This window comes from Oncorhynchus gorbuscha, linkage group LG15 (assembly GCF_021184085.1).
Source record: "Oncorhynchus gorbuscha isolate QuinsamMale2020 ecotype Even-year linkage group LG15, OgorEven_v1.0, whole genome shotgun sequence".
In the NCBI taxonomy this organism is placed as follows: domain Eukaryota; kingdom Metazoa; phylum Chordata; class Actinopteri; order Salmoniformes; family Salmonidae; genus Oncorhynchus; species Oncorhynchus gorbuscha.
Genome location: NC_060187.1, coordinates 15,306,870 through 15,333,183, shown reverse-complemented (window position 1 = coordinate 15,333,183; position 26,314 = coordinate 15,306,870). Strand labels below are relative to the sequence as shown.

The 26,314-nt window shown below is 47.8% G+C and overlaps 1 protein-coding gene across 1 annotated transcript in view; it reads right to left on the bottom strand.

The window, feature by feature from the left end:
* The window catches only part of ror1 (receptor tyrosine kinase-like orphan receptor 1), a 313,742-nt gene that overhangs the window by 72,782 nt on the left and 214,646 nt on the right, over positions 1-26,314 (bottom strand). The window contains exons 3-4 of the mRNA XM_046300198.1: positions 25,301-25,588; positions 21,612-21,648 (exon numbers count right to left, since the gene is read on the bottom strand). Coding sequence (XP_046156154.1) covers positions 21,612-21,648; positions 25,301-25,588 — 325 coding nt within the window. The remainder of the gene's footprint in view (positions 1-21,611; positions 21,649-25,300; positions 25,589-26,314) is intronic.

Genomic DNA, 26,314 nt, shown 5'->3' with positions numbered 1-26,314 from the left:
TTTAGTAAATCCGTTTTCTCTGTGAGAGTTTCCCATGTCTGGAATACACTGCCATCAGACACACATAACTGCACCACATATCACACTTTCACAAAATGCTTGAAAACATGGCTAAAGGTCAATCAGACTTGTGAACATGGTCCCTAGCTGTGTATTGCCGCTTTCCATGTTATCTGTTGTCTGCAGCTTGTTGCTTTTATGAATTTTGTTTTGCTGCTTTTTGTTCTATGTTGCTATGTCTGTATGCTACGTCTTGCTTGTCCTAAGTTGCTCTGTCTATATGCTACGTCTTGCTTGTCCTATGTTGCTGTTGTCTATATTGTAATTGTTTTTAATAACCTGCCCAGGGACTGCGGTTGAAAATGAGCCGGCTGGCTAAAACCGGCACTTTTACTGAAACGTTGATTAACAGACTTCCGGCGCCGACTGAGATGGCCGCCTCGCTTCGAGTTCCTAGGAAACTATGCAGTTTTTTTGTTTTTTTACGTGTTATTTCTTACATTAGTACCCCAGGTCATCTTAGGTTTCATTACATACAGTCGAGAAGAACTACTGAATATAAGATCAGCGTCAACTCACCATCAGTACGACCAAGAATATGTTTTCCGCGACGCGGATCCTGTGTTCTGCCTTACAAACAGGACAACGGAATGGATCGCATGCAGCGACCCAAGGGGGAAACGCGGCGGTGTTCTGGTCAGACTCCGAAAAAGGGCACATCGCGCACCACTTCCCAGTATTCTTCTTGCCAATGTCCAGTCTCTCGACAACAAGGTTGATGAAATCCGAGCAAGGGTGGCATTCCAGAGGGACATCAGAGACTGCAACGTTCTTTGCTTTACGGAGACATGGCTTACTGGGAAAACGCTATCCAGGGCGGTGCAACCAACGGGTTTCTCCACGCATCGCGCCGACAGAAACAAACATCTATCTGGTAAGAAGAGTGGCGGGGGGGCGTATGCCTCATGACTCACGGGACATGGTGTGATAAAGGAAACATACAGGAACTCAAATCCTTCTGTTCACCTGATTTAGAATTCCTCACAATCAAATGTAGACCGCATTATCTTCCAAGAGAATTATCTTCGATTATAATCACAGCCGTATATATCCCCCCCAAGCAGACACATCGATGGCTCTGAACGAACTTTATTTAACTCTTTGCAAACTGGAAAACATTTATCCGGAGGCTGCATTCATTGTAGCTGGGGATTTTAACAAAGCCAATCTGAAAACAAGACTCCCTAAATTTTATCAGCATATCGATTGCGCAACCAGGGGTGGTAAAACCTTGGATCATTGTTACTCTAACTTCCGCGACGCATATAAGGCCCTGCCCCGCCCCCTTTCGGGAAAGCTGACCACGACTCCATTTTGCTGATCCCTGCCTACAGGCAGAAATTAAAACAAGAGGCTCCCACGCTGAGGTCTGTCCAACGCTGGTCAGACCAAGCTGACTCTACACTCCAAGACTGCTTCCATCACGTGGACTGGGACATGTTTCGTATTGCGTCAGATGGGAATATTGACGAATACGCTGATTCGGTGTGCGAGTTCATTAGAACGTGCGTCGAAGATGTCGTTCCCATAGCAACGATAAAAACATTCCCTAACCAGAAACCGTGGATTGATGGCAGCATTCGCGTGAAACTGAAAGCGCGAACCACTGCTTTTAATCAGGGCAAGCTGTCTGGCAACATGACTGAATACAAACAGTGCAGCTATTCCCTCCGTAAGGCTATTAAACAAGCTAAGCGTCAGTACAGAGACAAAGTGGAATCTCAATTCAATGGCTCAGACACAAGAGGCATGTGGCAGGGTCTACAGTCAATCACGGACTACAAGATGAAATCCAGCCCAGTCACGAACCAGGATGTCTTGCTCCCAGGCAGACTAAATAACTTTTTTGCCCGCTTTGAGGACAATACAGTGCCACTGACATGGCCTGCAACGGAAACATGCGGTCTCTCCTTCACTGCAGCCGAGGTGAGTAAGACATTTAAACGTGTTAACCCTCGCAAGGCTGCAGGCCCAGACGGCATCCCCAGCCGCGCCCTCAGAGCATGCGCAGACCAGCTGGCCGGTGTGTTTACGGACATATTCAATCAATCCCTATACCAGTCTGCTGTTCCCACATGCTTCAAGAGGGCCACCATTGTTCCTGTTCCCAAGAAAGCTAAGGTAACTGAGCTAAACGACTACCGCCCGTAGCACTCACTTCCGTCATCATGAAGTGCTTTGAGAGACTAGTCAAGGACCATATCACCTCCACCCTACCTGACACCCTAGACCCACTCCAATTTGCTTACGCCCAAATAGGTCCACAGACGATGCAATCTCAACCACACTGCACACTGCCCTAACCCACCTGGACAAGAGGAATACCTATGTGAGAATGCTGTTCATCGACTACAGCTCGGCATTCAACACCATAGTACCCTCCAAGCTCGTCATCAAGCTCGAGACCCTGGGTCTCGACCCCGCCCTGTGCAACTGGGTACTGGACTTCCTGACGGGCCGCCCCCAGGTGGTGAGGGTAGGCAACAACATCTCCTCCCCGCTGATCCTCAACACGGGGCCCCACAAGGGTGCGTTCTGAGCCCTCTCCTGTACTCCCTGTTCACCCACGACTGCGTGGCCACGCACGCCTCCAACTCAATCATCAAGTTTGCGGACGACACAACAGTGGTAGGCTTGATTACCAACAACGACGAGACGGCCTACAGGGAGGAGGTGAGGGCCCTCGGAGTGTGGTGTCAGGAAAATAACCTCACACTCAACGTCAACAAAACTAAGGAGATGATTGTGGACTTCAGGAAACAGCAGAGGGAACACCCCCCTATCCACATCGATGGAACAGTAGTGGAGAGGGTAGCTAGTTTTAAGTTCCTCGGCATACACATCACAGACAAACTGAATTGGTCCACTCACACTGACAGCGTCGTGAAGAAGGCGCAGCAGCGCCTATTCAACCTCAGGAGGCTGAAGAAATTTGGCTTGTCACCAAAAGCACTCACAAACTTCTACAGATGCACAATCGAGAGCATCCTGGCGGGCTGTATCACCGCCTGGTACGGCAACTGCTCCGCCCTCAACCGTAAGGCTCTCCAGAGGGTAGTGAGGACTGCACAACGCATCACCGGGGCAAACTACCTGCCCTCCAGGACACCTACACCACCCGTTGTTACAGGAAGGCCATAAAGATCATCAAGGACATCAACCACCCGAACCACTGCCTGTTCACCCCGCTATCATCCAGAAGGCGAGGTCAGTACAGGTGCATCAAAGCTGGGACCGAGAGACTGAAAAACAGCTTCTATCTCAAGGCCATCAGACTGTTAAACAGCCACCACTAACACTGAGTGGCTGCTGCCAACACACTGTCATTGACACTGACCCAACTCCAGCCATTTTAATAATGGGAATTGATGGGAAATGATGTAAATATATCACTAGCCACTTTAAACAATGCTACCTTATATAATGTTACTTACCCTACATTATTCATCTCATATGCATATGTATATACTGTACTCTACATCATCGACTGCATCCTTATGTAACACATGTATCACTAGCCACTTTAACTATGCCACTTTGTTTACTTTGTCTACACACTCATCTCATATGTATATACTGTACTCGATACCATCTACTGTATGCTGCTCTGTACCATCACTCATTCATATATCCTTATGTACATGTTCCTTATCCCCTTACACTGTGTATAAGACAGTAGTTTTGGAATTGTTAGTTATGTCATGGAGGTGAGAGAGGACCCAAAAGCGACTTGGCGAAAACAGAGTCTTTAATCCAGTAAAGTGAATACAAACAAAAAAACACAACTTTCACTCGAAATGACGAGGACTAACTGGAGACTCGATCTTGAACAGCAGGTGAACAGCAGGTTGCCTCGGGAAGGCACTCGAACCAGACTGACTCAGACACCTGCTCACCACGCAGCATCTGAGGAAAACACGACACGACAGGGCGATACACAATCACAGCACGGTGAATTCTAAACAAGGAACCGACAGGACAGGAACGGAACACAAAGGAAGAAATAGGGACTCTAATCAGGGAAAGGATCGGGAACAGGTGTGGGAAGACTAAATGATTGATTAGGGGAATAGGAACAGCTGGGAGCAGGAACGGAACGATAGAGAGAAGAGAGAGCGAGAGAGTGAGAGGGAGGGGGAGAGAGAGGGATAGAAAGAGGGAAAGAACCTAATAAGACCAGCAGAGGGAAACGAATAGAATGGGAAGCACAGGGACAAGACAAGATAATAAATGACAAAACATGACAGTACCCCCCACTCACCGAGCGCCTCCTGGCGCACTCGAGGAGGAATCCTGGCGGCAACGGAGGAAATCATCGATGAGTGAACGGTCCAGCACGTCCCGAGACGGAACCCAACTCCTCTCCTCAGGACCGTAACCCTCCCAATCCACTAAGTATTGGTGACCCCGTCCCGAGAACGCATGTCCATGATCTTATTTACCTTGTAAATAGGTGCGCTCTCGACAAGGACGGGAGGGGGAGGGAAGACGAACGGGGGTGCGAAGAAAGGGCTTGACACAGGAGACATGGAAGACAGGATGGACGCGACGAAGATGTCGCGGAAGAAGCAGTCGCACAGCGACAGGATTGACGACCTGGGAGACACGGAACGGACCAATGAACCGCGGAGTCAACTTACGAGAAGCTGTCGTAAGAGGAAGGTTGCGAGTGGAAAGCCACACTCTCTGGCCGCAACAATACCTTGGACTCTTAATCCTGCGTTTATTGGCGGCTCTCACAGTCTGTGCCCTGTAACGGCAAAGTGCAGACCTCACCCTCCTCCAGGTGCGCTCACAACGTTGGACAAACGCTTGAGCGGAGGGAACGCTGGACTCGGCAAGCTGGGATGAGAACAGAGGAGGCTGGTAACCCAGACTACTCTGAAACGGAGATAACCCGGTAGCAGACGAAGGAAGCGGGTGTGAGCGTATTCTGCCCAGGGGAGCTGTTCTGCCCAAGACGCAGGGTTTCTGAAAGAAAGGCTGCGTAGTATGCGACCAATCGTCTGATTGGCCCTCTCTGCTTGACCGTTAGACTGGGGATGAAACCCGGAAGAGAGACTGACGGACGCACCAATCAAACGACAGAACTCCCTCCAAAACTGTGACGTGAATTGCGGGCCTCTGTCTGAAACGGCGTCTAACGGGAGGCCATGAATTCTGAATACATTCTCGATAATGATTTGTGCCGTCTCCTTAGCGGAAGGAAGTTTAGCGAGGGAAATGAAATGTGCCGCCTTAGAGAACCTATCGACAACCGTAAGAATCACAGTCTTCCCCGCAGACAAAGGCAGACCGGTAATGAAGTCTAGGGCGATGTGAGACCATGGTCGAGAAGGAATGGGAGCGGTCTGAGACGACCGGCAGGAGGAGAGTTACCCGACTTAGTCTGCGCGCAGTCCGAACAAGCAGCCACGAAACGGCGCGTGTCACGCTCCTGAGTCGGCCACCAAAAGCGCTGGCGAATAGACGCAAGAGTGCCTCGAACACCGGGATGACCAGCTAACTTGGCAGAGTGAGCCCACTGAAGAACAGCCAGACGAGTGGAAACAGGAACGAAAAGGAGGTTACTAGGACAAGCGCGCGGCGACGCAGTGTGCGTGAGTGCTTGCTTAACCTGTCTTTCAATTCCCCAGACTGTTAACCCGACAACACGCCCATAAGGAAGAATCCCCTCGGGATCAGTAGAAGCCACAGAAGAACTAAACAGACGGGATAAGGCATCAGGCTTGGTGTTCTTGCTACCCGGACGGTAAGAAATCACAAACTCGAAACGAGCGAAAAACAACGCCCAACGAGCTTGACGGGCATTAAGTCGTTTGGCAGAACGGATGTACTCAAGGTTCTTATGGTCTGTCCAAACGACAAAAAGGAACGGTCGCCCCCTCCAACCACTGTCGCCATTCGCCTAGGGCTAAGCGGATGGCGAGCAGTTCACGGTTACCCACATCATAGTTGCGCTCAGATGGCGACAGGCGATGAGAAAAATAAGCGCAAGGATGAACCTTATCGTCAGACTGGAAGCGCTGGGATAGAATGGCTCCCACGCCTACCTCTGAAGCGTCAACCTCGACAATGAATTGTCTAGTGACGTCAGGAGTAACGAGGATAGGAGCGGACGTAAAACGTTCTTTTAGAAGATCAAAAGCTCCCTGGGCGGAACCGGACCACTTAAAACACGTCTTGACAGAAGTAAGAGCTGTGAGAGGGGCAGCAACTTGACCGAAATTACGAATGAAACGCCGATAGAAATTAGCGAAACCCTAAAAAGCGCTGCAACTCGACACGTGACCTTGGAACAGGCCAATCACTGACAGCTTGGACCTTAGCGGAATCCATCTGAATGCCTTCAGCGGAAATAACGGAACCGAGAAAAGTAACGGAGGAGACATGAAAAGAGCACTTCTCAGCCTTTACGTAGAGACAATTCTCTAAAAGGCGCTGTAGAACACGTCGAACGTGCTGAACATGAATCTCGAGTGACGGAGAAAAAATCAGGATATCGTCAAGATAGACAAAAACAAAGATGTTCAGCATGTCTCTCAGAACATCATTAACTAATGCCTGAAAAACAGCTGGCGCATTGGCGAGACCAAACGGCAGAACCCGGTACTCAAAATGCCCTAACGGAGTGTTAAACGCCGTTTTCCACTCGTCCCCCTCTCTGATGCGCACGAGATGGTAAGCGTTACGAAGGTCCAACTTAGTAAAGCACCTGGCTCCCTGCAGAATCTCGAAGGCTGATGACATAAGGGGAAGCGGATAACGATTCTTAACCGTTATGTCATTCAGCCCTCGATAATCCACGCAGGGGCGCAGAGTACCGTCCTTCTTCTTAACAAAAAAGAACCCCGCCCCGGCCGGAGAGGAAGAAGGCACTATGGTACCGGCGTCAAGAGACACAGACAAATAATCCTCGAGAGCCTTACGTTCGGGAGCCGACAGAGAGTAAAGTCTACCCCGAGGAGGAGTGGTCCCCGGAAGGAGATCAATACTACAATCATACGACCGGTGAGGAGGAAGGGAGTTGGCTCGGGACCGACTGAAGACCGTGCGCAGATCATGATATTCCTCCGGCACTCCTGTCAAATCGCCAGGTTCCTCCTGAGAAGTAGGGACAGAAGAAACGGGAGGGATGGCAGACATTAAACACTTCACATGACAAGAAACGTTCCAGGATAGGATAGAATTACTAGACCAATTAATAGAAGGATTATGACATACTAGCCAGGGATGACCCAAAACAACAGGTGTAAACGGTGAACGAAAAATCAAAAAAGAAATAGTCTCACTGTGGTTACCAGATACTGTGAGGGTTAACGGTAGTGTCTCAAATCTGATACTGGGAAGATGACTACCATCTAAGGCGAACATGGGCGTAGGCTTCTCTAACTCTCTGAAAGGAATGTCATGTTTCCGAACCCATGCTTCGTCCATGAAACAACCCTCAGCCCCAGAGTCTATCAAGGCACTACATGTAGCACCCGAACCGGTCCAGCGTAGATGGACCGACAAAGTAGTACAGGATTTAGATGGAGAGACTTGAGTAGTTGCGCTCACCTGTAGCCCTCCGCTTACAGATGAGCTCTGGCTTTTACTGGACATGAATTAACAAAATGTCCAGCAACTCCGCAATAGAGGCACAGGCGGTTGGTGATCCTCCGTTCCCTCTCCTTAGTCGAGATGCGAATCCCTCCCAACTGCATGGGCTCAGTCTCTGAGCCAGAGGAGGGAGATGGTTGCGATGCGGAGCAGGGAAACACCGTTGATGCGAGCTCTCTTCCACGAGCCCGGTGACGAAGATCTACCCGTCGTTCTATGCGGATGGCGAGAGCAATCAAAGAGTCCACATCTGAAGGAACCTCCCGGGAGAGAATCTCATCCTTAACCACTGCGTGGAGTCCCTCCAGAAAACGAGCGAGCAGCGCCGGCTCGTTCCACTCACTAGAGGCAGCAAGAGTGCGAAACTCAATAGAATAATCCGTTATGGACCGTTCACCTTGGCATAAGGAAGCCAGGGCCCTAGAAGCCTCCCTACCAAAAACTGAACGGTCAAAAACCCGAATCATCTCCTCTTTAAAGTTCTGGAACTTGTTAGAGCAATCAGCCCTTGCCTCCCAGATAGCTGTGCCCCATTCTCGAGCCCGGCCAGTAAGGAGTGAAATGACGTAAGCAACCCGAGCTCTCTCTCTAGAGTATGTGTTGGGTTGGAGAGAGAACACAATCTCACACTGCGTGAGAAAGGAGCGGCACTCAGTGGGCTGCCCGGAGTAGCAAGGTGGGTTATTAACCCTAGGTTCTGGAGGCTCGGCAGGCCAGGAAGTAACAGGTGGCACGAGACGTAGACTCTGGAACTGTCCAGAGAGGTCGGAAACCTGAGCGGCCAGGTTCTCCACGGCATGGCGAGCAGCAGACAATTCCTGCTCGTGTCTGCCGAGCATGGCTCCTTGGATCTCGACGGCAGTGTAACGAGCGTCTGAAGTCGCTGGGTCCATTCCTAGGTCGGTTCCTTCTGTCATGGAGGTGAGAGAGGACCCAAAAGCGACTTGGCGAAAACAGAGTCTTTAATCCAGTAAAGTGAATACAAACAAAAAAACACAACTTTCACTCGAAATGACGAGGACTAACTGGAGACTCGATCTTGAACAGCAGGTGAACAGCAGGTTGCCTCGGGAAGGCACTCGAACCAGACTGACTCAGACACCTGCTCACCACGCAGCATCTGAGGAAAACACGACACGACAGGGCGATACACAATCACAGCACGGTGAATTCTAAACAAGGAACCGACAGGACAGGAACGGAACACAAAGGAAGAAATAGGGACTCTAATCAGGGGAAAGGATCGGGAACAGGTGTGGGAAGACTAAATGATTGATTAGGGGAATAGGAACAGCTGGGAGCAGGAACGGAACGATAGAGAGAAGAGAGAGCGAGAGAGTGAGAGAGGGAGGGGGAGAGAGAGGGATAGAAAGAGGGAAAGAACCTAATAAGACCAGCAGAGGGAAACGAATAGAATGGGAAGCACAGGGACAAGACAAGATAATAAATGACAAAACATGACAAGTTAGATTACTTGTTGGTTATCACTGCATTGTCGGAACTAGAAGCACAAGCATTTCGCTACACTCGCATTAACATCTGCTAACCATGTGTATGTGACAAATAAAATTTGATTTGATTTGAATGTGCACTGTCCCCGTAAAAATTAAATAAACTCAAACATCCACAAAGCTGTGAACGATCTGAGAGCCAAGGCAAGAAGGGCCATCAAAAGGAACATCAAGTTAGGCTCTGACTAAAAATACTTGAATCAGTTATAGAACCAACCACCAATGATGAATTTAAAAAATGGGACAAACACCGAATTGAGACTCTGCATGCAGAATTATGAAAAAATATCTTCAGTGTACAATGTAAAACACCAAATAATGCAGGCAGAGCAGAACTAGGCTGATACCCGCTAATTAACAAAATCCAGAAAAAAGCTGTTAAAATCTACAACCACCTAAAAGGAAGTGATTCCCAATCCCTCCATAACAAAGCCAATCACCTACAGAGAGATGAACCTGGAAAAGAGTCCCCTAAGCAAGCTGGTCCTGGGGATATATTCACAAACAGATCCCCAGGACAGGGTTACAATTAGACCCAACCAAATCATGAAAAAACAAAAAGATAATTACTTGACACATTAGAAAGAATTAACAAAATAACTGAGAAAACTAGAATGCTATATTTGGCCCTAAACAGAGACTACACAGTGGCAGAATATCTGACCACTGTAACTGATCCAATATTAAGGAAATCTTTGACTATGTACAGACTCAGTGAGCATAGCCTTGCTATTGAGAAAGGCCGCCGTAGGCAGACATGGCTCTCAAGAGAAGACAGGCTATGTGCACACTGACCACAAAATGAAATGGATACTGAGCTGCACTTCCTAACCTCCTGCCAAATGTATGACCATATTAGAGACACGTTTCCCTCAGATTACACAGACCCTCAAGGAATTTGAATACAAATCCAATTTTGATAAACTCCCATATCTATTGGGTGAAATACCACAGTGTGCCATCACAGCAGCAAGACTTGTGACCTGTTGCCACAAGAAAAGGGAAACCAGTGAAGAACAAACACCATTGTCAATAAATCCCATATTTATGTTTATTTATTTTCCCTTTTGTACTTACATTTTTATTTTATTTTATTTCACCTTTATTTAACCAGGTAGGCTAGTTGAGAACAAGTTCTCATTTGCAACTGCGACCTGGCCAAGATAAAGCATAGCAGTGTGAACAGACAACACATGGAGTTACACATGGAGTAAACAAGTAACAAGTCAATAACACAGTAGGAAAAAAAAGGGGAGTCTATATACATTGTGTGCAAAGGGCATGAGGAGGTAGGTGAATAATTACAATTTTGCAGATTAACACTGGAGTGATAAATGATCAGATGGTCATGTACTGGTAGAGATATTGGTGTGCAAAAGAGCAGAAAAGTAAATAAATAAAAACAGTATGGGGATGAGGTAGGTAAAAATGGGTGGGCTATTTACCGATAGACTATGTACAGCTGCAGCGATCGGTTAGCTGCTCAGATAGCAGATGTTTGAAGTTGGTGAGGGATATAAAAGATAAAAGTCTCCAACTTCAGCGATTTTTGCAATTCGTTCAAGTCACAGGCAGCAGAGAACAAAAGGCGGCCAAATGAGGTGTTGGCTTTAGGGATGATCAGTGAGATACACCTGCCGGAGCGCGTGCTACGGATGGGTGTTGCCATCGTGACCAGTGAACTGAGATAAGGCAGAGCTTTACCTAGCATGGACTTGTAGATGACCTGGAGCCAGTGGGTCTGGCGACGAATATGTAGCGAGGGCCAGCCGACTAGAGCATACAAGTCGCAGTGGTGGGTGGTATAAGGTGCTTTAGTAACAAAACGGATGGCACTGTGATAAACTGCATCCAGTTTGCTGAGTAGAGTGTTGGAAGCAATTTTGTAGATGACATCGCCGAAGTCGAGGATCGGTAGGATAGTCAGTTTTACTAGGGTAAGTTTGGCGGCGTGAGTGAAGGAGGCTTTGTTGCGGAATAGAAAGCTGACTCTTGATTTGATTTTCGATTGGAGATGTTTGATATGAGTCTGGAAGGAGAGTTTACAGCCTAGCCAGACACCTAGGTACTTATAGATGTCCACATATTCAAGGTCGGAACCATCCAGGGTGGTGATGCTGGTCAGGCGTGCGGGTGCAGGCAGCGAACGGTTGAAAAGCATGCATTTGGTTTTACTAGCGTTTAAGAGCAGTTGGAGGCCACAGAAGGAGTGTTGTATGGCATTGAAGGTCGTTTGGAGGTTAGATAGCACAGTGTCCAAGGACGGGCCGGAAGTATATAGAATGGTGTCGTCTGCGTAGAGGTGGATCAGGGAATCGCCCGCAGCAAGAGCAACATCATTGATATATACAGAGAAAAGAGTCGGCCCGAGAATTGAACCCTGTGGCACCCTCATAGAGACTGCCAGAGGACCGGACAGCATGCCCTCAGATTTGACACACTGAACTCTGTCTGCAAAGTAATTGGAGAACCAGGCAAGGCAGTCATCCGAAAAACCAAGGCTACTGAGTCTGCCGATAAGAATATGGTGATTGACAGAGTCGAAAGCCTTGGCAAGGTCGATGAAGACGGCTGCACAGTACTGTCTTTTATCGATGGCGGTTATGATATCGTTTAGTACCTTGAGCGAGGCTGAGGTGCACCCGTGACCGGCTCGGAAACCAGATTGCACAGCGGAGAAGGTACGGTGGGATTCGAGATGGTCAGTGACCTGTTTGTTGACTTGGCTTTCGAAGACCTTAGATAGGCAGGGCAGGATGGATATAGGTCTGTAACAGTTTTGGTCCAGGGTGTCTCCCCCTTTGATGAGGGGGATGACTGCGGCAGCTTTCCAATCCTTGGGGATCTCAGACGATATGAAAGAGAGGTTGAACAGGCTGGTAATACGGGTTGCGACAATGGCGGCGGATAGTTTCAGAAATAGAGGGTCCAGATTGTCAAGCACAGCTGATTTGTACGGGTCCAGGTTTTGCAGAACATCTGCTATCTGGATTTGGGTAAAGGATAACCTGGAGAGGCTTTAGTAGCCAGGCCGAAGGCATGGCCAGCCGTTGAGAAATGCTTGTTGAAGTTTTCGATAATCATGGATTTATCGGTGGTGACCGTGTTACCTAGCCTCAGTGCAGTGGGCAGCTGGGAGGAGGTGCTCTTGTTCTCCATGGACTTCACAGTGTCCCAGAACATTTTGGAGTTGGAGCTACAGGATGAACTTCTGCCTGAAGAAGCTGGCCTGTGCTTTCCTGACTGACTGCGTGTATTGGTTTCTGACTTCCCTGAACAGTTGCATATCGCGGGGACTATTCGATGCTATTGCAGTCCGCCACAGGATGTTTTTGTGCTGGTCGAGGGCAGTCAGGTCTGGAGTAAACCAAGGGCTATATCTGTTCTTAGTTCTGCATTTTTTGAACGGAGCATGCTTATCTAAATTGGTGAGGTAGTTACTTTTAAAGAATGACCAGGCATCTTCAACTGACGGGATGAGATCAATGTCCTTCCAGGATACCCGGGCCAGGTCGATTAGAAAGGCCTGCTCACAGAAGCGTTTTAGGGAGCGTTTGACAGTGATGAGGGGTGGTCGTTTGACTGCGGCTCCGTAGCGGATACAGGCAATGAGGCAGTGATCGCTGAGATCCTGGTTGAAGACAGCGGAGGTGTATTTGGAGGGCCAGTTGGTCAGGATGATGTCTATGTGGGTGCCCTTGTTTACAGATTTAGGGTTGTACCTGGTGGGTTCCTTGATGATTTGTGTGAGATTGAGGGCATCTAGCTTAGATTGTAGGACTGGCGGGGTGTTAAGCATATCCCGGTTTAGGTCACCTAACAGAACAAACTCTGAAGCTAGATGGGGGCGATCAATTCACAAATGGTGTCCAGGGCACAGCTGGGAGCTGAGGGGGGTCGGTAGCAGGCGGCAACAGTGAGAGACTTATTTCTGGAGAGAGTAATTTTCAAAATTAGTAGTTCGAACTGTTTGGGTATGGACCTGGAAAGTATGACATTACTTTGCAGGCTATCTCTGCAGTAGACTGCAACTCCTCCCCCTTTGGCAGTTCTATCTTGATGGAACATGTTATAGTTGGGTATGGAAATCTCAGAATTTTTGGTGGCCTTGCTGAGCCAGGATTCAGACACGACAAGGACATCAGGGTTAGCAGATTGTGCTAAAGCAGTGAGTAAAACAAACTTAGGGAGGAGGCTTCTGATGTTGACATACATGAAACCAAGGCTTTTTCGATCACAGAAGTCATCAAATGAGGGTGCCTTGGGACATGCAGGGCCTGGGTTTACCTCCACATCACCCGCGGAACAGAGGAGGAGTAGTATGAGGGTGCTGCTAAAGGCTATCAAAAATGGTCGCCTAGAGCGTTGGGGACAGAGAATAAAAGGAGCAGATTTCTGGGCATGGTAGAATATATTCAGGGCATAATGCGCAGACAGGGGTATGGTGGGGTGCGGGTACAGCGGAGATAAGCCCAGGCACTGGGTGATGATGAGAGAGGTTGTATCTCTGGACATGCTGGTTGTAATGGGTTAGGTCACCGCATGTGGGGGAGGTGGGACAAAGGAGGTATCAGTGGTATGAAGAGTGGAACTAGGGGCTCCATTGTAAACTAAAACAATGATAACTAACCTGAACAACAGTATACAAGGCATATTGACATTTGAGAGAGACATACAGCGAGGCATACAGTAATCACAGGTGTTGAATTGGGAGAGCTTGCTAAAACAGTAGCTAAAACAGTAGGTGAGACAACAACAGCTAATCATCTAGCACAACAACAGCAGGTAAAATGGCGTTGACTAGGCAGGGAGGGTCGGATTAACGACACACAGAGCCTGAGTGCAGCTGGGGCCGACAGATAAAACATAAACAAGCAGAATGGAGTACCGTGATTAATGGACAGTCCAGCATGCATCAGCTATGTAGCCAAGTGATCAGTGTCCAGGGGGCAGCGGTGGATGGGGCAGGGAAACTGGAGTGGCGAGTGTTATCCAGGTTAAAAAAACTTTCTGGCTGTGCAGAAGGTAAAAGGTAAAAGCCGCTAGCAGTGGCTAACAATGACTAAATAGCTTGTAGCTCGTTAGCTGGTTATCTTCTGGAGGTTCTTGAGTGTGTTCTAAAATTTTTCAATAATAGCGATTCCATATCACATTGGGTGAGGCAGGTTACCGGAAGGTATAAACAAATTAAAAATTGAAAAGAGATAGAAAGTAAATATGGGTCCAGTGAGTGTTTGGGACACAGCGATTCAGACGGTTAGCAGGCCTGTGCTAACAAGCTAACAGTTAGTAGGCCGGGGCTAAACAAGGTAGCAGTTAGCGGACCGGGGCTAAACAAGGTAGCAGTTAGCGGACCGGGGCTAAACAAGCTAGCAGTTAGCAGACCGAATTAGCAAGCAAGGACATAGCAAGTGCTAGAAAGTTAGCCTTTGGGGGACGTCGCGATGGGGTGGGTCTGTTTATTCCTCTTCATGCGGTGACATCGATAGACCGGTCGTGGGTCCGGATATTGTAGCCCAGGAGTATGCTTCGGTGGTAGCACATGAGCTCTGGCCGGGCTAGCTTCAAGCTAAGTGGTTGGAAACGCTAGCCAGGAGTAATCATCCGGGGTTGCGGTTAGCTAGATAGTTAGTTGTGAAGATCCAGCTGAAAATGTTCCGTTTGCGGTGGGAATCCGGGGAGAAAAAAAGAATAGGTCCGTTATGCTCTGGTTAGAGTCGCGTTGTTCGAACTGGCGAGAGCTTTCCGAGCTAAAGGTTAGCTGATGACTGGTTGCTGAAGACCGCTAGCAATGGTTTGCTGACTGATAGCTTGTAGCTAGCTGGTAGCTAGCTGGCTAGCTTCAGTTGAGGGGTTCCGGGTCCAAAGTAAATATAAATACTTTAGAAAAAATAGCTACATTGGGTGAGGCGGGTTGCAGGAGAGGATTTAGAAGTTGAGGTTTAGCAAAATGTTTTAAAAGATAGGCGAAGAAAAATATGTTTAAAAAAAACAATATATACAAGGGACACGACACTACAAGACGTCTGACTGCTACGCCATCTTGGATAATTGAATTGGATAATTATTTGCACATCATTACAACACTGTATATAGCCGTAATATGACATTTGAAATGTCTCTATTCCTTTGGAAATTGTGAGTGTAATGTTTACTTTTCATTTTTTTGTTTATTTCACTTTTGTGTATTATCTATTTCACTTGCTTTGGCAATGTAAACCTATGTTTCCCATACCAATAAAGCCCTTTGAATTGAATTGAGAGAAAGCGAGAGAGAGAAAGAGAGAGAGGAGTAGGATCTCCAAATTGGAGGTGGGGGAAACAGAAGAAGACAGGAGATGAAAAGAGAGACATGGGAGTGAGAGAGGGAGAGAAAGATATAGACAGAAAGAGGAGAGAGAGATAGGAGAGAAGGGGATCTGGTCTTCATTAAAACCCCTCTCTCTCTTATCCTGCCATACGAGGCGGGTGGGGTTGGTGAAGGGATGGAAGGGAAGAGTGGGGAAAAAAGCACTCATATTTTTGTAATTGCTTTTTACAGCGCTGAGATAAATGTCCTGCTCTAGTTGAGAGGGAAAAAGCTTTGGGAAAGTTAAACAGGTCTGACAGTGGTATTAATCTTTTTTTAACAGCAGACAACACTGTACTATAAACACAGGCTTAGACGCCGGGCTTTTGGTCTGTACAGGAGATAGATGCTTGTAGAAAGGGTGCTCACCACGTTTCATATATTCATACACACCAACCAATTCAAGGCTGTATACATCACCCTGTATCTTAATAGGAACATCTCAGACCAGAAATCTGGTCGCTTTACATTTAACTGATGCTCTGTTGATAAGGTAAAACCTATGGCTACAGTTTCACACATTATTCATTTGGGTCAATTTCATGAATGAGGCTTGTTCTCTGAGGCCTTTGTGGTTATATTTACAGCATTCCTAAACATCAGGAAGACAGAATGAAAGAATGAACATACTCTTTATCTTGTTCTCGTTCCATGTCTCCCACCCCTCCCTCTCTCTACTTTGGGTTCTAGTCTCCATTCTTTCAGCCTTACTTGTGGAGACGAGACAACCTTCTATTAAGTACTGAGTATTTTACAGGCATTTCACTACACCCGCAATAACATCTGCTAAACATGTGTATGTGTCAAATAACATTTGATTTGAAGTGTACGATCTCTGTCTGTTTAGAGTTAAATCTTGGATCCCTCAGTCCTAATCTGAGGTGAATACTGCGACCCAAGGCCATGATCAAAGAGCATACACAACCAAGTGTTAATGACACTCACCATCTTCCATTCCCCACTAACACTGTTTTTTTCTTCTGTTTTTTCTCTCCCCCTCTCTCTCCTGCTCTCTTTTCCTGAAGAAGGAGGGTGGTTGGTGTAAGGAGGCTGCTCGCTGCTCCAGAAGGAGCTAATTTTGGAAAACAGAGCCATTTTTCCCCCTCGTGTGTTTGTTCTGGCCTGTGAAAACATCTCTGAAGCTAGGGAGCTAGGGAGGGAGGGAACTAGGGAGGGAGGAGAGAGGTGTGAGGCCAGGCTCCCGTGGCCGCCAACATGACTGACAACCAGTCGCTGCCACAACGGGCGTCATTGTCCCCCCCCTTCCTATACCTCATCCCAAGGATTGTGTTACCGCAGATTCCAGGTGGTCCCTGTAAAGGAACTCACGTAAAAGAATAAACAGAGAAAACATTAAGCAGTTATTAAAAGCTGTGAATGAACAGCTCTAACGCCTCATCGCAAAATATGTAGAATTGCAGGAAATTAGCTTGAAAACTGCAACATATTTGCTCCGAAAATTTGTTGTTTTCCATCCCAGGGCCCAAAACTTTATTTTTTATTTTTTTTATTTATCTGTTATTTTACCAGGTAAGTTGACTGAGAACACGTTCTCATTTGCAGCAACGACCTGGGGAATAGTTACAGGGGAGAGGAGGGGGATGAATGAGCCAAATGGAAGAAGCTGGGGATGATTAGGTGACCGTGATGGTTTGAGGGCCAGATTGTTTATTTTGAGGGCCAGGTTTTTTATTTTTTTTATTTATCTGTTATTTTACCAGGTAAGTTGACTGAGTTGACTAAGTTGACTGAGAACACGTTCTCATTTGCAGCAACGACCTGGGGAATAGTTACAGGGGAGAGGAGGGGGATGAATGAGCCAAATGGAAGAAGCTGGGGATGATTAGGTCACCGTGATGGTTTGAGGGCCAGATTGGGAATTTAGCCAGGACACCGGGGTTAACACCCCTACTCTTACGATAAGTGCCATGGGATCTTTAATGACCTCAGAGAGTCAGGACACCCATTTAACGTCCCACCCGAAAGACGGCACCCTACACAGGGCAGTGTCCCCAATCACTGCCTTGGGGCACTTAGTTTGTCTGGACTGCCAAAATCATATGTCACTCAAGTTCTGTTCTGATTATGAAGGGGTCCCCAGCCCCCAAAAGTTTGAGAGGCCCTGTCCTAAGCCATCCAACAGCACAGTGTTGACCCCAGGGTGTGTGTATGTGTTGACCCTCAGGGTTCCATGTTTGGATGTTCGCCCATCTAATTACCATAACATTGACAGCAGGACTAAAATGTTCCAGCCCCCGTCTGACTCTCCTGTATTCCTTATCCCCTATCTCTTTCTTGACTTTCTCTCCATCTGTTTGTATCTCTGATTCTTTAGCTCACTCTCACCCCTCACTTCCTCTATCTCCCTCCTTCTCTCCATGACATGTCCAGCTGTGGCTGAACTGATGTCAGGTCTGGTCTGATCAAAGCCACAGCGTAATGTACACAGGGACGGCTGGCCACTGGGCTGTGGGCTGAAGTGCTGTGGGCTCTGGGTCTGTCTGTGGCTGGTCTACTTGACATATCCAGGCCAGGGCATAAATATGACATACATTAGTGTCCACCATCTAAACCCCACCAGACCAGCATATGCATACAGAAAAACCACTGGGCAAAGACCAAGTACCCCCATCAGTGACCACTAAAAACCTACAGGGAGAAAACCAAACCGCAAACCCTATGGGAAAACTGTACATCTTTCCCCGACCACAAAAGCAACAACTAGGAGCCTCAGTCAGTCTTACTCCAGCTAAACCAGGTGCTTCTCTACCCAGTCCACCTCCACAACCATGACTGACATTTTGACACATCAATAGAAAATACGAAAACAACCTCAGAGGCCGTCACATGCCACATGCCAACATTAGCTGACCCCATCTCCCTAATGTAGGTCTGCCCTGCCGCCCCTCTGACAGCTAATCAGCTGACAATGACACTAATGACGACCAACAGGGCTCATCCCCGGCCCCTGGCCCCAGTCAAAAGAGGCCCTGTGCTGTGTGATTTAATGAAAGGCCATAATGACTGTGTTTAAACCAAATGAGTTCAGCTTTATCCTGCAATGCCTGGGCCGACCAGCTGATTGTAGCCTAGGTCCTGGTGCTGTGGACTTCAATCAACATTAACATGCTCTGGTGCGTGGCCAGAGGGGAGAGTTGGCTCAGAGAGGGGCTGTGAGGGAGAAAATACACTTCACATCATTCCTGAGAGGTCATCTAGAGAAAGACAGCACAATATGGGAAGAAAGTTTTGCAGGATATTTCAGCAACACGTAAATAAAATCAAATTGTATGGCAGAAATAAACTCAGCAAAAAAAAAAGAAACATCCTCTCACTGTCAACTGCGTTTATTTTCAGCAAATTTAACATGTAAATATTTGTATGAACATAACAAGATTCAACAACTGAGACATAAACTGAAGTTTCACAGACATGTGACTAACAGAAATTGAATAATGTGTACCTGAACAAAGGGGGGGGTCAAAATCAGAAGTAACAGTCAGTATCTGGTGTGGCCACCAGCTGCATTAAGTACTGCAGTGCATCTCCTCCTCATGGACTGAACCAGATGTGCCCATTCTTGCTGTGAGATGTTAGCCCACTCTTCCACCAAGGCACCTGCAACTTCCCGTACATTTCTGGGGGGAATGGCCCTAGCCCTCACCCTCCGATCCAACAGGTCCCAGACTACCGGGCTCTTCGCTGGCCATGGCAGAACACTGACATTCCTGTCTTGCAGGAAATCACGCACAGAACGAGCAATTTGGCTGGTGGCATTGTCAATTCTGGAGGGTCATGTCAGGATGAGCCTGCAGGAAGGGTACCACATGAGGGAGGAGGATGTCTTCCCTGTAATGCACAGTGTTGAGATTGCCTGCAATGAAAACAAGCTCATTCCGATGATGCTGTGACAGACCATGACGGAGCCTCCAATCGATCCCACTCCAGAGTACAGGCGTCGGTGTAACGCTCATTCTTCAACGATAAACGTGAATCCGACCATCACACTGGTGAGACAAAACCGTGACTTGTCAATGAAGAGCACTTTTTGCCTGTCCTGTCTGATCCAGCGACGGTGGGTTTGTAACCATAGGCGACGTTGTTGCTGGTGATGTCTGGTGAGGACCTGCCTTACAACAGGCCTACAAGCCCTCAGTCCAGCCTCTCTCAGCCTATAGCGGACAGTCTGAGCACTGATGGAGGGATTGTGCGTTCCTGGTGTAACTCGGGCAGTTGTTGTTGCAATCCTGTACCTGTCCCGCAGGTGTGATGTTCGGATGTACCGATCCTGTGCAGGTGTTGTTACATGTGGCTGCCATTGCGAGGACAATCAGCTGTCCGTCCTGTTTCCCTGTAGTTCTGTCTTAGGCGTCTCACAGTACGGACATTGCAATTTATTGCCTTGGCCACATCAGCAGTCCTCCTGCCTCCTTGCAGCATGTAAAGCACGTTCACGCAGATGAGCAGGAACCCTGGGCATCTTTCTATTGGTGTTTTTCAGAGTCAGTAGAAATGCCTCTTTAGTGTCCTAAGTTTTCATAACTGTGACCTTAATTGCCTACTGTCTGTAAGCTGTTAGTATCTTAACGACCATTCCACAGATGCATGTTCATCAATTGTTTATGGTTCATTGAACAAGCATGGGAAACAGTGTAAAAACCCTTTTCAATGAATGTCTGTGAAGTTATTTGGATTTTTACTAATTAACTGTGAAAGACAGGGTCCTGAAAAAGTGAAGTTATTTTTATGCTGAGTTTAGTTGTGTGAGACCATATACTATAAGTGTGTATGCGTGTGTCTTTATGTGTGTGTGTCGCTATCTGTGTGTGTGTGTGTGTGTGTGTGTGTGTGTGTGTGTGTGTGTGTGTGTGTGTGTGTGTGTGTGTGTGTGTGTGTGTGTGTGTGTGTGTGTGTGTGTGTGTGTGTGTGTGTGTGTGTGTGTGTGTGTGTGTCTGTGTGTGTGTGTGTGTGTGTGTGTGTGTGTGTGTGTGTGTGTGTGTGTGTGTGTGTGTGTGTGTGTGTGTGTGTGTGTGTGTGTGTGTCTGTGTCTGTGGTTGTGGTCTGTGGTTGTGGCTTTCCCCATCATGCCAACCTGTTTGATGTTCCAATATACCCTGCCTTTTCCATGGAATATGGCTTGCTGCCTTGATGTTGTCATTGAGGAAAAATCCCCTTCCTTGGAACCAAAGAGATTGAAACTCTATAGAAAACAACATGCACATTTCTCCTATACAACTTCAGAGAGCTCTAAAGCAAACATCGATAATTTGATTTACTCTGTATACATGTATGTTTGCCAGTTAATAAACCATTGAGTAAATACACTCTCACTCCATATCCACATCACAGGACAGTCTACAGGAGAACGTGTTGAAATGAGGACACAAAGATAGTTCAGAGGGTCCTAACAAGACTAGTGAACCAGGAGGAAAGTACACCATGGAAAGGGAGGATGAGGAGGGAGAGAGGATGAGCAGGAGGAGGAGGGAGAGGAAGAGCAGGAGGAGTAGAGAGAAGAGGATGAGAGAGAGAGGAGGAGGAGGAGCAAGAGGAGGGAGAGTCCAGTATAGTACAGTACAGTAGAGTACAGTACAGTACAGTAGAGATGAGATCTGGTGATAAGATGCCTGTTCTCATTCTACTGTACCCTGAGCTGTTTCTACTCCACCTCTCTCTATTTACACTCAATCTATCTGACACAATAGTCACACCTCGATCACACATATACTTGAAGCAGCATCATCTTTAGAGGTTTGAGAAGAGTTCACACTAAGGGAACCTGATCTGTCAATGATTCGGAGAAAAATCTGCAAGCTTTCCTCTGTCAAGCTCTGAAGTCCATAAGAAGTCCATATGGTATGTGGCTGATGTGAATGCCTTGGCCAGCCATCATGGAAACACTTTTCCTTTCACGACATCACTTTATTTAACAACCTTTCCCCACGTTCTATCACATTAATGATTAGATATCATCTCATTCATGTCTTCAGAGGTTTCTATCTTTCTTCCCCTCTCTATCTGTTTGTAACGGGAGCCAGTGTTGGGTTGTGGTTAGTAAAAAATGGATGGACAGAATTGTTTTAACTTACGGATAGGGCCTCCCTGGCATTGGTGTAGGGAGTGGATCTGGAAGGGAAGACAGGGATGATTTAAACAACAGGAGTAACAATTGTTACCAGACGTCTTCTCCATAGCTGCTAGAGCCATGTAGCCTAGCTCTGGCCCCAACCACATGTTACCAGACATATTCTCCATAGCTGCTAGAGCCATGCAGCCTAGCTCTGGCCCCAAACACATGTTACCAGACATATTCTCCATAGCTGCTAGAGCCATGCAGCCCAGCTCTGGCTAAACCACATGTTACCAGACATATTCTCCATAGCTGCTAGAGCCATGCAGCCTAGCTCTGGCCCCAACCACATGTTACCAGACATCTTCTCCATAGCTGCTAGAGCCATGCAGCCTAGCTCTGGCTAAACCACATGTTACCAGACATATTCTCCATAGCTGCTAGAGCCATGCAGCCTAGCTCTGGCCCCAACCACATGTTACCAGACATCTTCTCCATAGCTGCTAGAGCCATGCAGCCTAGCTCTGGCTAAACCACATGTTACCAGACGTCTTCTCCATAGCTGCTAGAGCCATGCAGCCTAGCTCTGGCCCCAAACACATGTTACCAGACATCTTCTCCATAGCTGCTAGAGCCATGCAGCCTAGCTCTGGCCCCAAACACATGTTACCAGACATATTCTCCATAGCTGCTAGAGCCATGCAGCCCAGCTCTGGCTAAACCACATGTTACCAGACATATTCTCCATAGCTGCTAGAGCCATGCAGCCTAGCTCTGGCCCCAACCACATGTTACCAGACATCTTCTCCATAGCTGCTAGAGCCATGCAGCCTAGCTCTGGCTAAACCACATGTTACCAGACATATTCTCCATAGCTGCTAGAGCCAAGCAGCCTAGCTCTGGCCCCAAACACATGTTACCAGACATCTTCTCCATAGCTGCTAGAGCCATGCAGCCTAGCTCTGGCCCCAACCACATGTTACCAGACATATTCTCCATAGCTTCTAGAGCCACGCAGCCCAGCTCTGGCTAAACCACATGTTACCAGACATATTCTCCATAGCTGCTAGAGCCAAGCAGCCCAGCTCTGGCTAAACCACATGTTACCAGACATATTCTCCATAGCTGCTAGAGCCATGCAGCCTAGCTCTGGCCCCAACCACATGTTACCAGACATATTCTCCATAGCTGCTAGAGCCATGCAGCCTAGCTCTGGCCCCAAACACATGTTACCAGACATCTTCTCCATAGCTGCTAGAGCCATGCAGCCTAGCTCTGGCCCCAAACACATGTTACCAGACATCTTCTCCATAGCTGCTAGAGCCATGCAGCCCAGCTCTGGCTAAACCACATGTTACCAGACATCTTCTCCATAGCTGCTAGAGCCATGCAGCCCAGCTCTGGCTAAACCCCATGTTACCAGACATATTCTCCATAGCTGCTAGAGCCATGCAGCCTAGCTCTGGCCCCAACCACATGTTACCAGACATATTCTCCATAGCTGCTAGAGCCATGCAGCCCAGCTCTGGCTACACCACATGTTACCAGACATATTCTCCATAGCTGCTAGAGCCATGCGGCCTAGCTCTGGCTAAACCACATGTTACCAGACATATTCTCCATAGCTTCTAGAGCCACGCAGCCCAGCTCTGGCTAAACCACATGTTACCAGACATCTTCTCCATAGCTGCTAGAGCCATGCAGCCCAGCTCTGGCTAAACCCCATGTTACCAGACATATTCTCCATAGCTGCTAGAGCCATGCAGCCTAGCTCTGGCCCCAAACACATGTTACCAGACATCTTCTCCATAGCTGCTAGAGCCATGCGGCCTAGCTCTGGCCCCAACCACATGTTACCAGACATATTCTCCATAGCTGCTAGAGCCAAGCAGCCCAGCTCTGGCTAAACCACATGTTACCAGACATATTCTCCATAGCTTCTAGAGCCACGCAGCCCAGCTCTGGCTAAACCACATGTTACCAGACATATTCTCCATAGCTGCTAGAGCCATGCAGCCTAGCTCTGGCCCCAACCACATGTTACCAGACATCTTCTCCATAGCTGCTAGAGCCATGCAGCCTAGCTCTGGCCCCAACCCCATGTTACCAGACATATTCTCCATAGCTGCTAGAGCCATGCAGCCTAGCTCTGGCCCCAACCACATGTTACCAGACATATTCTCCATAGCTGCTAGAGCCATGCAGCCTAGCTCTGGCCCCAACCACACGTTACCAGACGTCTTCTCCATAGCTGCTAGAGCCATGCGGCCTAGCTCTGGCCCCAACCCCATGTTACCAGACATATTCTCCATAGCTGCTAGAGCCATGCAGCCTAGCTCTGGCCCCAACCACATGTTACCAGACATATTCTCCATAGCTGCTAGAGCCATGCAGCCTAGCTCTGGCCCCAAACACATGTTACCAGACATATTCTCCATAGCTGCTAGAGCCATGCAGCCTAGCTCTGGCCCCAACCACATGTTACCAGACATATTCTCCATAGCTGCTAGAGCCATGCAGCCTAGCTCTGGCCCCAAACACATGTTACCAGACATATTCTCCATAGCTGCTAGAGCCATGCAGCCTAGCTCTGGCCCCAACCACATGTTACCAGACATATTCTCCATAGCTGCTAGAGCCATGCAGCCTAGCTCTGGCCCCAACCACACGTTACCAGACGTCTTCTCCATAGCTGCTAGAGCCATGCGGCCTAGCTCTGGCCCCAACCCCATGTTACCAGACATATTCTCCATAGCTGCTAGAGCCATGCAGCCTAGCTCTGGCCCCAACCACATGTTACCAGACATATTCTCCATAGCTTCTAGAGCCACGCAGCCCAGCTCTGGCTAAACCACATGTTACCAGACATATACTCCATAGCTGCTAGAGCCATGCAGCCCAGCTCTGGCTAAACCACATGTTACCAGACATATTCTCCATAGCTGCTAGAGCCATGCAGCCTAGCTCTGGCCCCAACCACATGTTACCAGACATATTCTCCATAGCTTCTAGAGCCACGCAGCCCAGCTCTGGCTAAACCACATGTTACCAGACATATACTCCATAGGTGCTAGAGCCATGCAGCCTAGCTCTGGCTAAACCACATGTTACCAGACATCTTCTCCATAGCTGCTAGAGCCATACAGCCCAGCTCTGGCTAAACCACATGTTACCAGACATATTCTCCATAGCTGCTAGAGCCATGCAGCCCAGCTCTGGCCCCAACCACATGTTACCAGACATCTTCTCCATAGCTGCTAGAGCCATACAGCCCAGCTCTGGCTAAACCACATGTTACCAGACATCTTCTCCATAGCTGCTAGAGCCATGCAGCCTAGCTCTGGCCTCAACCACATGTTACCAGACATCTTCTCCATAGCTGCTAGAGCCATGCGGCCTAGCTCTGGCCCCAACCCCATGTTGCCAGACGTCTTCTCCATAGCTGCCAGAGCCATGCAGCCTAGCTCTGGCTAAACCACATGCGGATGGATCTACACTAAGCTCATGCTATCAAAGCAGACAGTCAACTCTGACCTCTCTCCTAACTACTTTGAACATGCGTTGATTAGATAGACCAGACAGACAGCTTTAGATAATCACTCTAAATGTGTGAAATTGATTGGTTTGATTGATGGCATTAATAGCTGCTTCATTGGGGACTTCTAAACACTTCATAACAGTCTCAAAGCCTCGTTCTACTAGTCTTACCAAACTTGACGAAGAGTACTCCTGTGGTGGAGACGATGCCGTAGCTGTTAGTGGCCACACACTGGAAGTAGCCTGTGTCTGTAGTGTCCAGGTTACGGATGCGGAGGCGGGAGCCGTAGGGCGTTGGTCGGTAGGAGATCCGGCGAGGCTCCTGGACCACGGGGGCGTCGTTCTTCAGCCAGCGCACCGTGGGAGTGGGGTGACCGGACACACGACACAGCAGCTCTGCTGTCTGGCCCAGAGACGTGGTGATGTTGTTCATAGGAGCCTCCAGACGCAAGAAGAGAGCTGGGATGTGAGGGGGTGGGAGAGAGAGAATAAGATATGGACATTTTAATGGGAGCATTTAACGGGAGGGAAAGAGAGGGAGTGAGAGGGGGGAGAAAGAGAAAGATAGAGGGAAAATTAGATGTAGACATCAGTCTTTAATGGCTCTTGCTTTTTACATAAACCAATATGAAAGTAGGTCTATTAAACGGAGGACAGGGCCAGTCATCTCTTGGCAATGATTAGAACAAAGATAGACAAAGAGACAGGGAGAGGTACATTTACATTTACATTTAAGTAGAGAGATAATAGAGAGAAACATTTCAAATATATTAATCACAGTAACTACATTGGAATTATTTATGTGAGTGGACGTCCAACTCTAGATCAAGACTATATAAATAACAATGTCGTCTATAAAAATATATTCAAGTATGTACACTGAGTGTACAAAACATTAGGAACACCTGCTCTTTCCATGACATAGACTGACCAGGTGAATTCAGGTGAAAGTTATGATCCCTTATTGATGTCAGTTGTTAAATCCACTTCAATCAGTGTAGATGAAGGGGAGGAGACAGGTTTAAGAAGCCTTGAGACAATGGAGACATGGATTGTGTCTGTGTAGCATTCAGAGGGTGAATGGGCAAGACAAAATACTGAAGTGTCTTTGAACGGGGTATGGTAGCTGTGTTTTTAATGCTCAGTTTAAATAACAGTTTCTCTTGTGTATCAAGAATGGTCTAC